Source organism: Thermothielavioides terrestris, chromosome 6 (assembly GCF_000226115.1).
Source record: "Thermothielavioides terrestris NRRL 8126 chromosome 6, complete sequence".
In the NCBI taxonomy this organism is placed as follows: Eukaryota; Fungi; Ascomycota; class Sordariomycetes; order Sordariales; family Chaetomiaceae; genus Thermothielavioides; species Thermothielavioides terrestris.
Window position 1 is genome coordinate 3,503,355 of NC_016462.1, and position 13,005 is coordinate 3,516,359.

The 13,005-nt window shown below is 57.9% G+C and overlaps 5 protein-coding genes across 5 annotated transcripts; 2 read left to right on the forward strand and 3 right to left on the reverse strand.

The window, feature by feature from the left end:
- Positions 1-11: 11 nt before the first annotated feature.
- Positions 12-586, forward strand: THITE_2093455 (uncharacterized protein; the record flags this gene model as incomplete). Its single annotated transcript, XM_003658242.1, has 2 exons — positions 12-74; positions 299-586. 2 exons carry the CDS (start codon positions 12-14, stop codon positions 584-586), a joined length of 351 nt encoding a protein of 116 aa, XP_003658290.1.
- Positions 587-1,160: 574 nt separating this feature from the next.
- Positions 1,161-2,425, reverse strand: THITE_2124848 (uncharacterized protein). The gene is made up of 2 exons (XM_003658243.1): positions 1,717-2,425; positions 1,161-1,620 (listed from the first exon to the last, which is right to left on the reverse strand). Exons 1-2 carry the CDS (start codon positions 1,827-1,829, stop codon positions 1,299-1,301), a joined length of 435 nt encoding a protein of 144 aa, XP_003658291.1. The 5' UTR covers positions 1,830-2,425; the 3' UTR covers positions 1,161-1,298.
- A 2,035-nt stretch (positions 2,426-4,460) lies between these two features.
- Positions 4,461-7,544, reverse strand: THITE_2124850 (uncharacterized protein). Its single transcript, XM_003658244.1, has one exon. It carries the CDS (start codon positions 7,161-7,163, stop codon positions 4,509-4,511), a length of 2,655 nt encoding a protein of 884 aa, XP_003658292.1. The 5' UTR covers positions 7,164-7,544; the 3' UTR covers positions 4,461-4,508.
- A 1,869-nt stretch (positions 7,545-9,413) lies between these two features.
- On the forward strand, positions 9,414-10,974 carry THITE_2124854 (uncharacterized protein). The gene has a single exon (XM_003658245.1). The coding sequence runs from the start codon at positions 9,679-9,681 to the stop codon at positions 10,942-10,944; it is 1,266 nt and encodes a 421-aa protein (XP_003658293.1). The 5' UTR covers positions 9,414-9,678; the 3' UTR covers positions 10,945-10,974.
- A 375-nt stretch (positions 10,975-11,349) lies between these two features.
- Positions 11,350-12,503, reverse strand: THITE_2133236 (uncharacterized protein; the record flags this gene model as incomplete). Its single annotated transcript, XM_003658246.1, has 5 exons — positions 11,350-11,435; positions 11,716-11,877; positions 11,945-12,121; positions 12,212-12,352; positions 12,470-12,503. 5 exons carry the CDS (start codon positions 12,501-12,503, stop codon positions 11,350-11,352), a joined length of 600 nt encoding a protein of 199 aa, XP_003658294.1.
- Between the last annotated feature and the right edge of the window lie 502 nt (positions 12,504-13,005).

Sequence of the window (13,005 nt, forward strand, 5' to 3'; positions counted from 1 at the left end):
ATCGATTCAGCATGGTGGGCGAGAGCCATGGAGGGGTGGAGGGTTCATTTTCTATGGTCGACCTGATCATAATCGTATGCGAGGACAAGTGGCTGCTTGATAAGGAGCTATTTAGGGGTTGCGGGCCAAACTTTGCCAGTTACCTGACGGACTGATAGAACATAGAACCACCACGCGGTTCCCAGCTTTTGCTCTCGTTCTGTCTGTGGCTGTTCCTCGCAAGGCTCGGCTTGGGCTCCAGCACACCGTGAAGTGGGGGTACCATGAACACACTGACATCCAGGATACACCAAGGTAGATCTCGAAAGGCCTGTACAAGAAGAGGAACAAGGCGCCACTTACATCGCCAGCAACGCCATTCTCGCACGTATCACACAAACCTCGGCCGCTCGGGTCCTACACTGTCCGGTTCACCTTCTCCCCACTCTCCTCCGTCACCCTCAGCCCGTCGGCGGCGCTGTCCCCGGACTCGTTCTTCTCCCACGCTTCCCCTCCTCTGCCTCCGCCAGCGCCCGCTCCATCCACCACCGCCGAGCTCGGCCGGCCGCTCTCCACCGCGATCGTCCGATCATCCAGTAGATCATAATTTAGGTCAATACAACGGCCATTGATGGTGTGCTGGGGATGGATGCGGCGGCCTGGCGGGTAAGCTTGGTCAAGTTTCTTGATGGCAGCAAGGGGACTCGAACTTTGGGGAACCAAACAAAGAGGAAGCTCGCGCCCCCGGCCCCCGGCAGCCAATGAGGAGGTCCATGAAGCGCCCTATGACGCAATCGTGCCGGGGGCAACCCGCTCCTGCGGCGTTAACTCCGGGGGTGGAGCCGCTGAGCTGCTCGGTGCTGACAGCGGGATATCGGATTGGGAGCCCCGACCTATTTTTGTGCAGTTCATCATGGGTCACGGAGCGACTCCCTTTTGGAAACGCTGGTCTTGGTCTTTCTGTTTGTCGGTACCTCACTGTATATAGGGTGTACGCCTAGGAAGATAATCGGTGAATTGCTCATTCTTGTGGAGGGACACTAGTGTGGATGCTACGCCACCAAGCCACTTGCATCACGCTCTTTACAGAACTACAGGAAACTACAGTACACTAAGCTGCCGCACATCCCAGCTCATGCCGAGTCTCGTTGAGACTTCCAGTCCATGCAACTAGCCACCGGGAAGGGGACAAGCAGAGCCCCAACCAAAATCGCTGTGGCTATTGGAGATTGGAAACATGCGGATGAGACGCTCAACCTCTGTTGCGTCGTCTTACTCATGCGTGCACCCCTCCTGATGTGAGTCCGAACGACAAGCCATCAAAGCCAGCCCTCAATGAGCGAGCCCAGAGCAGCCGCGGTAGCGAAGCCGGCGAAGATGAACCGCTGAGGAAAGCCGGACGGGCCAAACTCCGGGTCGACCCCGTCGGTGCCGGGGTACAGAATCGACGCGAGGCCGGCAAGCCAGTAGATGGTGCCGGTAAAGAGAGCCGAGCACATCGAGTCCTTCTGGAGCTGTCTAGCTAGCACCGGGGCGAGGGATGGCGGCGTCGACGGCGGGAGAAGGGTCGGGCGCCAGGTGTAGTACAGCGTGCCCAGGCCGAGGATGACCGAGAGGCTCATCGTCCACGCGCCGTGGAATCTGGGGGACGGACAAGCGCGCCAGCAGTCAGTGACAGGTCAGTCCGGCCAGCCATCCATCAATCCATCCATGGTGGAGACGAGCAGCAGCACGCACTTTGCATGGGGCGTCCAGCGCGGGTTGAACATGTGGGTGTGGTTGTATTCGGCCATGGGTGCCCCAAAGAGGAGGCCGACCGCGTCGATTGTGAGGAGCAGCTTGCCGAGCATCTTGAAAGACAGTCAATTAACCTAGGGATGATGTCCAATGGCTCGGGAACCTATGGAATTCGACTGGATCGTTGAGCGCGGTCAAGAATGTTAATTCCCTCCAACCAAAATATGTACGACTCTTCGATCCTCCCTTCGCACGTCCGAACTTATCTCCGGGGCCGATGCCAGTCGGATCTACACAGTACGGGCATGCCGGATGTCACGTGGTACAGTCGCTTCAGCTTTCGGCGCGAGACGCTGTCCGAGACGCGGACAGTAGTTATGCCGAGGTGGTGACCGGTGTCGGACAGGAGAGCTTTGCTGGTCAAGGTTACACTCGCCTTTCGTGAGTAAAGCAGAAGGAATCGCGCGACAGCTGGGCGGCTCGGCGTGGGATGAGACCCAGCGCCTGCCGACTTCAATAACCTGAATTAGCAAACGATAACAACCGGGGTAGCAATAACCAGCGGATACAAGGCGGCACGGGTTCAAAGGTCCGAGTCTTGTTTTGCTGGGAGCGAGATATGCAAGTCGCAATGACGGACGAGGAAAACAGGATTCATCTTTAAGCGAAAGATTTCCCAAGAGGCAGCTATGGAATACATACCTTACACAATATGTGCAGTTGAGTGATGGTAATTACAGCGTAACTTTAGTGAACTTGTTTGCTTCAGGCATGGGACTCGGAGTTAACGCTATCAAGGTTAGAGGTATCTTCCCCGAAGGTTGCTCTGCCGGCGCCAGAACCGCCCTCCCTGGCGAAACTTTTTGCCGCCAACAACGCTGGGCAGGGCGACTGCACATCCATGGATGCACATCAAACCCCTCCACACTGAACTACCTACCTGTTCCACCTCCCACTGATTGAGGACCCGATTCCTCAATACTTTGCCGCCCATCGTTCACCCCTTTGTTTTGCTGTTTACCGTTGCAGTTTCTCTGGTGCTCTCCATGGCCCCTCTGCCTTGTGCCCTGTCCTCAGCCCACAACATGCCCATCTCTCTCCACGCCCATTCAGCAGCCGCCAAACACCGCTTCAGCCAGACCAGGCCTTCTCCCCAGATTGTGTTACACTGTGCAGAGTTGCTAACAAGTTGTGGTGCTAGTTTCCCGACATCCGCCCCTTTTCGCAATCGCTGACGGCGAGCGTGTGTCGAGGGTCCTGCCCCGAATGTCAACGACGGGGGACCTGCATGGCGCGATTCCCCTCACCCCTCATGCACCGGCGATCGGATGCCCACAACCCCTTCAACGCCCGTCGCAGCGATCAAAACATCTGGAAGAGGATGGCGCCACGCAAACAAACACGATGGTTAGGGCTTTGCGAGATGCAACTCGGCTTCGTCGCCAGGGCCGGGGCTAAAAGCCCGCTGCTGTGGACACAACCTTGTCAGCCAGCTTCGGAAGCGGGCCCCATCCCAGTTCTCGCGACGAAAGGGAAACGCCACCAGGCATCAACACTCACACACAACCTCGACCCCGACAATGTCACGACGCACAGGAAAGAATTTGGGAAGCAAGCGCTCCTATTCCGCGATCTTGTCCATGCTAAGCATATCTGCTTCCCTTGCTGGATGGATGCTTTCCTCTGGCTCCCATCCACCTCGCCAGTGGTCATCAGCCAGCCAGAGGAGTGGGTGGCCATACCACATTTCCCCAGGCGCAGCAGCAAGCTCTCTCTCTCTCTCTCTACCCCAGCCCAGCCCATTGCCAGTGCAAAGAGAAAAAAAATTTTGCCCGCCACCCCAAGACCTTCCAAGAGCGCAGAGAGGAGAAAGAGGAACGAAGAGAGAAACTAAACGCAGAAAAGACGAACCCCCAAAGCCAAAGCCGAAGCGGAACTGGAACCGACTCGACTCGACTCAACCGGAGAAGCTGGGGGAGCCGAGCGCAAACGCAGAAGAGCAGAATATGACTGCGCGCGTTGCACCGGAGAGCCATCCAGTTCCGTAAAGTCAGGCTCCAGGGCGGATTACTCAAACATATCCCATCCCATCCGTCCGTCCACCCATCCGTCCATCATCCTCCACTTCCATCTGCCATCCTCAAAGCCCATTTTTCGGGACTCATGAGATGTGTGAGGCTTAGCTTCTTAGCCCGACGCCACAACGCCCGTGATCGCAAAACACAGAATGCAAGTGCGAGCGAAGAGCGCGCAGAGGCAATGCAATGCATACCGAGGCGGCGGTCAATAGGGGGGGTGACATCGTGGTTGTTTCCCTCTGTCCCCTTTCGTCAAATCCCCTTTTTCGAGTTTCATCCTGTCCCATCCCCTACCTCCCCCTTTGGAAGTCGCCAACCCCGCACAGATTAAGCGGTTGTTGGCTGGGGTGGCAGTTGCATGACGTCTGGCCGCCAAGGCCCGGAGGATGTCTTAAATATGGTACACATAATATTCCTACAAGGCGAGAAAAAGAGCGGTGCAAGGGCGGTGAAAGACTGGTGCAAGGGGAGGTCTTGGGGGTGATTCAAGAGACGGACCAAGTGGCCATCATGTTTGTATGTCTGTCGCCGTCGGATGATGTCGAGAACAGCGTGCCGAGGGGTGACTTCTCAGCCGAAGCTGCCGAGAATAATGACGTGATAAATCGGAAACGCTGAGCTGGCCAAGCGTGGTGGGTGGGATTCCTCACGGGATGACGAACGGTTTCCGTCAAATAGGGACGAAAGCGGTCGCGCGGTCCGAACCGGGCCCCCTTAGTCCTCTTCCGAATCCACCTCGTCCTCGCTCTCGTGATCGGGCTGGGAGGGCTCTTGGCCGTTGCCTTCGACCGACTCTAGCGGCTCCTGGCTGCCGGACGCCTGACGGCCGGCCTGGGCACGGAGCTCGTTCAGCTGCTGGATCCGGCGCTCCTGCTCGCTCTTGCTCATCGGCTTGTTCTTCTTGGACTTGGACGGCTTGGACTGCGCGGCGGGCGGGTCCGTCGCCGCCGTCGCACTGCTCCCCAAGTGCTGCCGCTCCTTCTCGGCCCGCGCGTTCGGCCTGAACTTGAGCGCGATGTCGTAGAGCTTGACGAGGGCTTCCTCGGACACCATATCGATGTCCAGCTCCAGCTCGCCCGCGTCGTTCTCACCCTGGCCGGTGTCCTTCTTAATCAGATCAATGGCCCGCGCAAGAAGTGGGCCTTCCAGTTCGCCAATCGACTCTATGATGATTTCCTTCTCGATCGGCCCTATCTTGCGCTTGGCTGCTGTCTTCTTAGTGCCGCTCTTCTTGGCAGCTCCGGTGGCGCCACCGGCACCAGCCACGGTAGCCTTCTTAGCGGAGGCGGCTGCACCACCGGCCTTCTTAGACTTGGACGCCTTGGGCTTGCCTGGCTTCTTCGCTGGCAGATTCGCCAGCTTGGCCCGCTCCTGCATGAGCTGCTTCTGCAGCATCGCGACGACGGACTGAGCAATCTCCACATCCGCGATCTCTGCCGTGCCAGAGTTGACCATCTCGTTGATCTTCTGCTGCTCTTGGTCGAGACGTTTCTGGATCGTAGCCAAGCGGTGTTCGATTTGCTTGCGCTCTTCGTCGTGCTCGGCATCGGGCTCCGACTCGGCCTCTTCCGACTCTGAGTCGTCTCGCACGCGCGGGCTCTGGGCGGCATGCGGGGGCGCCGCCGACACCGGGGCGTGCTTGGCCATCCACTCGTCCTTCCTGGACATCTCCGCCCGGTACAGGTCCTGCAACTTAAGCGCCTGATTGTAGACGATGTGGTCCTCGCCGTTGAAGGTCCGGCAGTTCTTGATGATGAGGTCGAAGTCTTTCTCGAACTCCTTGGAACTTGTGTATTCGCCCGAGGCGAGCTTGTTCGCCATGGTCCCGAGATCCATCGGCTTCTTGATCACCTTGTGATATTGAGGGATGTTGAGCGCGACAGGGTCGACAGGCTGCAAGAATGGCGCGTTGAATTCATAGTGCTTGCTCTTGCGGAGCTCGGTGAGAACCTCATCGCAAAAGCGGAGCTCGGGGGGCAGCTTCTTTTTGCGCTTGGTGTCGTAGACCAGGTCCTTGGGATGGGCCGGCTTCACCGGCCGCTTGGCCCGGCTCTCGGGCTTGGTCGAGTCACGCCGAATCAGCGGCACGCCGTTGCTCCCGGGAGGAAGCGCAAACGCAGGCGATTCGGGGACTGGCTTCTGGGGCTGTTGTGGCTGGGACTGGGCCTCCGACGGGGGTTGGGACTGGGACGGGCTGGCCGCTCCGCCCTTCGGGGGGCGACCGGGGCCCGCTGTCGAGTTTGGGGCCGCGGCTGCACGAGGCTCAACATGCCGAGTGCTGTGCGGCTTAGCGGACTCTTTCCTCTCGGGTTTCGCTGGTTCGACCGCCGGCTGCAAGGCCAACCGATCGAGAATGGCTTTACGGCAGGCTCTCGCCTGCTCCGTCACGGCATGGGCATCGCCGTTGAAGGTAATCGAGTTCTGAACAAGGAGGTCAAGGTCTTGCTTGAACTCACCCATCGTGGCGTAGCGAGGGCCATCGCCGCGGAGACGCTTCTCCATGGAGCTGATGTCCGTCGGGTTGGAGATCTTGGCCGAGTAGTCACTCCATAGGTGAGGCCAGAGCTGCGCAACGGGGAGCCTGAACTGCACGCCGGCCTTTGTCTTCTTGACGCCGGCCAACACCAGTCGGATCTGCTTGCTCTGCCACTCTGTGATCGGCTTGTCGTTGAGCGCATCGTCAGCGAGGTTCTGAGCCTCGGCAGCTTCGCCACCCGCTTGCTGATCCACCTCCATGCGCTCCTCCGAACCGGTCTTCGCATGTACCTCATCTGCCGCATGTTCAATCTTGGTTCGCTTCGCGACCGGTTCGTCCTCGCCGTCGACGTCCCTCTCCCGGGGCACCTTTGCGGCCGTCTGCGCAGCCTCCGACGTGCTTGCGTCCCCGTGAGGCGGGGGAGGGCTCGCAGCGGCGGTCGTGTCGGCTGCGCTGGCCTGCGACTCCACCGCTGGGATGGCTGCATCGTCTTTGAGGTTGACGCCCGAATCGTCGCTCATCTTTTCGCTCTTAGTGCCTTCCGAAGGATTCGCCGGCTTCAATGTCTCAGCCTGCTCTTCTGCGTCCGCCATGGTAACATCCTCCGCTGCACCGGCCGGCGCTGCGGTTGTGGGCGCGTCGGTGGCATCGGCGGCGGGGTTGTTCTCTTCCTCTTTGCCCCCCGATGGAGCGGCAGCTTCCGCCTTGGGTTGCGACTTTGGCGAAAGCGCTTCCGACGTCTTGTCACCCGACGTGCTGTTGGTGGGCGCATCAGGCATGTCGGTGTCGGTGGGCGCCGCGGTATCGTCCGCCTTCACTCTGTCCATTTCAGTGGCAATGTCAGAGTCGGGCGCACGCTTAGGAGTCTCCGCGCGCTGGTCATCTTCCTTCATTTTGTCGGATAGAGCGTAGTTGGCGGCGAAGGCGCCTTGGTTCTGGCTGAGCTTAAGGTCAGTAGAAGGCGTCTCGCCGTTTAATTCGGGCGCGTTTCCGGACTCGGACTCGAGGGGGTTCGAGCGTGGGGACGTATGGCTTTTGAGCGATCGTAAGCATACAGGTGCGACCAGACAAAAGCGACCCAACCTACCCATTCACTTCCAAGCTCCCATTGAGGCCTTCTTTTGCGCCCGGCAGAGTGCTCGGGAGGGGCTTCTCGCCGAGAAGCGCGCCTTCCGATTGTTGGGTGGTCATGACTGCCATGCGGTAGTTTCGAAAATCGGAAATTAGGCTCGACGCGACATCAAATCAGCTGGGTCAGGTGGTGACGCGGTTAGCGATGCATGTCCTGGCTAGAAATCGCGAGTCGGTCCAGGAATCGCGAGTCGGTCGGCCACCCGTCGCGCGAAGACCGCAGGTCGCAATCGCAATCGCAGTCGCAATCGCAGTCGCAAAATCCTCTGGTTAAGGAGATCGCCGCAAATAATCCACACGTAAATGCAGTGTGGTGTGACTATTAAATGCGGCGTGTGCGACTGCAAAGTGAAAATGCCGAAGGCGACCTTGAAGACAAGTTACGTGGAAAAGTGACGGAGGCGAAATGCGCTGCGTGGCGGGGATGTGTGGAATGGAGGGACGTGCGCACGCGTTGGATCGCGGAGGAACCGAGATCAGAAAAGGAGGGAAAGAAATGGCAACCACTCACAGGTTCGCGAAAAAAAAATGCGCTGGGGGGAAGGCTGAGAAATTATAGACTCGGAAGGCCAGCCTCGCGGGATGGCGCTGCTCGGGAAAGGAAAAACTCGAGCGGGGTTGGCGGGTCTGGATCTGTGTCTGTGTGGCTGGTGGTGGCAAGGGAAAAAGGAAAGGTGGGCCCTTCGTTGGTCGCGTTTGTGATGGCTGGCTGCGAACGGCGAACTGCGTTGTGGTTGGCTGTGAATCGGAGGCGGTGGGGGCGTCGGACCTCGTACCGAGTCGTTTCGAAAATTTGGGTTGAAAACGCATGTTCTGTCACGATCGGAACCGGGCGGCTATTTATCAGAGCTGCCCAGCTCTCGTGCAGTGGGTGGCTCCGCCTCTGAGTGGTTCGCCTGGCTCATCGACACGGGCTTTGACGCCTCTGATTGGATGCAGCGGGGCCCAGTGATCCGTGCGCAGCACAACGATGGATCAGAGCGTGTCATCTGTCTTCCCCGACCTTGCGCTGCCTGGAATTTATTCTTAACCTCTCCCAACCACTACCAGAAAAACGTGTCAATGGCGCGTTCATGTCATTCAGGTGCTCAGGATGGCAGGCTTGGCTGTTTTTTGGTGAACGGGAAGGAAGCACCTCGTCCGGCGATCCAGGGCTAAAAATAAAAGAGTCAAATCGCCAAATGTGACGCGTCCACCGCTCAGGTCCTGGACAAAGCATTGGCAAATGGCGGTACCTCGCTCGGCGACATCCCTTCAAGAGGACTGACGCATTTGACCTAGCGGGAGTGTATCGAACTTCGAGGGTAGATTCAGCTAGGTTTGCGAAGGGAAGGCCGTTGAGCGGTACAGGCAAGCAACATCACGTTCCGCCAACACTCGACAGTTGCTGTGGTCAGTCCAGGAGCAGCAAACTGTTCCGCACCAACACAGCACCAGGCAAGTTGGTGGACGGGAATGAGTGGTGGGCTGGGCCGGTGAGCCGAAAAACCGCGCTAAACGCACAGGGGCAACGCGAGAATGACGCGAACATCCGAAATCGCATCCAAGCCTCTTGTGTGAAGATGGGTACCTTAGTTAACTAAGGTACCTACCCGTCATCTATCTATCAAGGCAAAACTTAGCACGCCACTTAAGGTGATGGGCTCGCAGGCTGCTTGTTTTTGCTGGTGCATAGATTGGTTAAGTGTCCAACGAGATGTCTCCATCTTCCCGCCGTCCTCCGAGGATGCCAGCTGTGAGCAGCGGTAGCCAACAAAGTTAACGGGAACCACCCTTACCGCAGTACGTCCCGTAGAGTGAATGAAATTGCCGGCGGGCAAAGCCAATCATGTCCTCGCAACATGCGTCTGTGCCTTAGGCGCGAATGCATTCACATGCTTAATTCTGCTCGCTGCTATTCTTCTCGCTGCCACTTTGTTAACTATGCTGAGGTCCCAGCCACATCGGCTGTGGCGCAGTGCATCGAGCTGCTAGCGAGAAACTGGCCCAAAAAAAAGTTTGGTCTGCAACCCGAAATTTTTGCTGCGACTTGATCTTGCATGCCAGCGCATTGACTGATCCCCGTAACCCGCTGCATTTCTCGAGTCGATCAGCTTGCCTTGAGAGAATCTGCATAGCGATAGTGCGGAACCTCATCTCGTTACGTTTAACGGCTTAACGAAAAAAACACAAGTCTTAGTCCTTGCGTCCCAGCAGCATCCAGGCTGCGTGCGGCCTCCGTCGGTTGCTGGACTTGCACGCGACAATCTGGCCTTGCCTGTCGGACCCTGAAAAAAAATGTCGACCAAACGAAAAGCTGCGGCGGCAATCGCAAAGCCAGTGGTGAAGCCAAGCGCTAAAGCACCGGTAAAGACCAAGATTGACGAAGCCAGAACCGCAGTCTCAACTGGGTCATCCAACAAGCCAGCGCCCAAGCAGTCGGCAGAGCCCATCGAAATCTCGAGCGACTCGGACAGCCAGTACAGCTCATCTGACAATGAAGATGGCGAGAGCGGCGACGAGAGCAAGGAAGTGGACGAAAAGAGCAAACCGGCTGGCACTAAGAGGCTAAGAAATGGCCAGGGTGAGGCGGATGAGGATGCGGTGATGCAGGACGGCGGGGAAAATTCAGATGGCGAACCGACATCACCAACCTTCGGCGACCTCGTTCGTGGCAACTCCACCATTGACGTCCCCGCGTCTTTGGCCGCACAGGCAGCGGCCGCGCAGACCTCGCGTCACCCAGTCCAGCGACGATCGGCCGCGCCGATCAGCGCCACCTCGCTCGGAACTGTTTTGAACCAGGCCCTCCGGACGGACGACGCCGACCTGCTCGAGTCGTGCCTGCAGACCACCGACACCAAGATAATAGAGAACACGATCAACCGCATGGACTCGGCGCTGGCCGGCAGCCTCCTCTCCAAGCTCGCTGCCCGCATGCACCGCCGGCCGGGCCGCGCGTTTGGCCTGATGCGCTGGATGCAGTGGACGCTGGTGGCGCACGGCGGCGCGCTCGTCGCGCGGCCCGACCTCATCGCCCAGCTCGGCGAGCTGAGCCGCGTGCTGGAGGAGCGCTCGAGGGGTTTGCCCAGCCTGCTGGCGCTCAAGGGGAAGTTGGACATGCTGGATTCGCAGATGAAGTTCCGCAAGTCGATCAAGGCCGCCGGCGCCGGCCGGAGCCGCGGCGGAGACGGGGAAGGATCCAGCGGAGAGGACGAGGATGATGTGGACGAGCCCGCGGTCGTGTATGTCGAGGGCCAGGAGACCCTTGGGAAGAAAGGGCTCACCAACGGGACGGCTGGCAGAGGTGTTGTCGACGAGGATGACGATTCTGCCGCCGGTGAGGTCGTCATTTCAGATTCGGAGGAGGAGGAGTCTCAGGAAGAGCTGGAGGAAGGAGAAGAAGAGGAGCTGGCAGACGCCGAGTCCCTCGACGAGGACGAGGTCGACCACGACGACGTGGAGGACGATGAGGAGGAGGAAGAGGACGAGAGCGAGGGCGATGACTCTCGGCCTCCAGCAAAGGTCCGGAGGGTGTCGGAGAGGATTTCAAAACGGAAGTAAAGAAGCGGGTTGATAGAGCGGCATCTTGCATCCGGGGCTTCAGCAATGTACGAACAATGTCATAGACGGCAGCGGCTGCTGCCGTAGAATGGGAATGCGCGATGTGTCTGGCCATAGACATGCATTTTGGGTGCGGCACGCCGTCCACCCGGCTCTGGATTAAGATGACCCTGGGCTGTGAGTGGTGACCCCTGCCAAAGCTTTAACGGAGGAAGAGTGCCGACATCACTGAATGAAATACCCCAGCATGCCGAATCGCCGCTCGGAACGCATGCCATCAAATGATATCCATACCCTTTTTGTTACCATGCCGAAACAGCACCCAGAACAAGCCCGTCGTTGCGGCCATCAGCCCCGTCAAGACCGTATACATCGCTACAAAATGCGGATCCTTAGCCAGGGGCGTCAGCGCATTGTAGGTACCGCCAAGTAGGCAGCCCAAAAAGAGACGTATCGCTCCAGCAGTGTCGTCGCGAGGGCTGTTGATAAGCCTGGGCTACCAAAGCAGGGAGACTTTAAAAAAAAAAAAAAAAAAAAAAAAAAAAAAAAAAAAAAAAAAAAAAAAAAAAAAAAAAAAAAAAACGGAAACCAACTGGTTATCGGGGTTCTAGGCCTACTGAGTCATCAACTCCTAATTCATGACGGCAACTTCGCCTGGTCTGAGCACCCTGATCGTCGACTCTCTTTTATTTTTTGGGTATTGGTCAGCCGGAAACCACATGTCAGTAAACAGAGAGGACGAGACGAGGGAGCGAGCAAGGCCTTGATTACCTACGAGAGGCGTAAAGACCACCTTCCCGCCGCCCGAGCCAAGAGACATCAAGGCCATGGCGGTGTAGACTGCCCACTCGGCAGCACCTCGATCCAGCATCTGCGGCAGCGAGGTGACGAACAAGACGACTGAGCTAGCAAGCACGGTTCTAGAAGGAGAATCTGAGCAAAAGCTTTAGATCCGGGGGGCTAATCTATAGTAAGCGACTTTGAGGATAGTCTATCTTACGAGTAGAACAGAACCAAGGCCCAGTAGCGGCCAAGCCAAGTATCCGCATGTACAGCCGCTGGCGTAGGGTGAAGTCGCTGGCGGCGAGGATGGCGCTGTCAAGATTGGACGCTGTGGCCTGTGACAAGCCAAGAGCACCGCGGATGGAGCTGTCCGGAGACTGCTGGAGGTAGCTTTCTGGATACGGCACCCGAAAGGTGTTAATTAGCGCAGTAATCTGATTCAGCAACGTCCACAAAAGGAGCTTTATGGTCCCGTCCGACGTACGTAGCGGCCCAGTATTGCCGCACCAGGTAAACCGTTCGGCCACTCTCATCAGCATGGCGAGCCACACGCGGGCAGGAGTGCCGTCGATAACGTATAGAAGGTCCCAGATTTCTTCCTCGGTGGCCAGCTGCCCGTCCCTATCTGCGGCCGAATCTCAGTTCCCCGCTTTTACATCACGGCTTTGTGCTGCGACGATGACTGGACGGTCTTGCTCGGCTCAGGCTCGTCTCGCCCCAAGATTCGACGCTCGGACGACACCGTCTGCGTCGAAGAAAGCGTAATGATAGGCCATGGCCCGAAGCTCTTGGCACAGAATGAGATACTGCCAGTATGGAACTGAAATCCTAAATCCAGACAAAGCGTGAGAGAAGTGGGTGAGGCGTGTTACGTCGGGAAACCGGCAGATCCAGGTACCGCGTCGGGAGCCATGCCATCCTCTCGTCACGAGGTTCCTGGCTTTTCCATCGCGAGCAGTTGGCGAGAGAAGACAAGAAATCACCCCGGGGTGGGGGGGGGGGGAGGGGGTCCTTTCGTATTATACACAGATCAAAAGGCAGTCCCCCATCACGCCGAACTCCTCATTTCTACTTGAGTTATCCCTATTCTTCTTCTCTCCATCACTACAACGAGGGCAGCCCACGTTGCATTACAGATCTGATCTAATTCCTTCTACCAGCCCCATCCTGCCTGCCTGCCAGCCATCCGCGATGCTATCCTCAACCTCCCACCTCACCATAACCACGCTCGCCTCAGCAGTTGCGGCTGGAGCAGGGCAGCTTGGTGGATAAGAATGA

Bases quoted from the DNA above. Each gene is read 5' to 3' on its own strand.
- THITE_2124854 (XM_003658245.1), top strand. From the start codon at position 9,679: ATGTCGACCAAACGAAAAGCTGCGGCGGCAATCGCAAAGCCAGTGGTG.
- THITE_2124848 (XM_003658243.1), bottom strand. From the start codon at position 1,829: ATGCTCGGCAAGCTGCTCCTCACAATCGACGCGGTCGGCCTCCTCTTT. The intron at 1,621-1,716 runs GTGCGTGCTGCT...TCCGTCCCCCAG, and splicing joins CGCTGGACGCCCCATGCAAA to ATTCCACGGCGCGTGGACGA.
- THITE_2124850 (XM_003658244.1), bottom strand. From the start codon at position 7,163: ATGAAGGAAGATGACCAGCGCGCGGAGACTCCTAAGCGTGCGCCCGAC.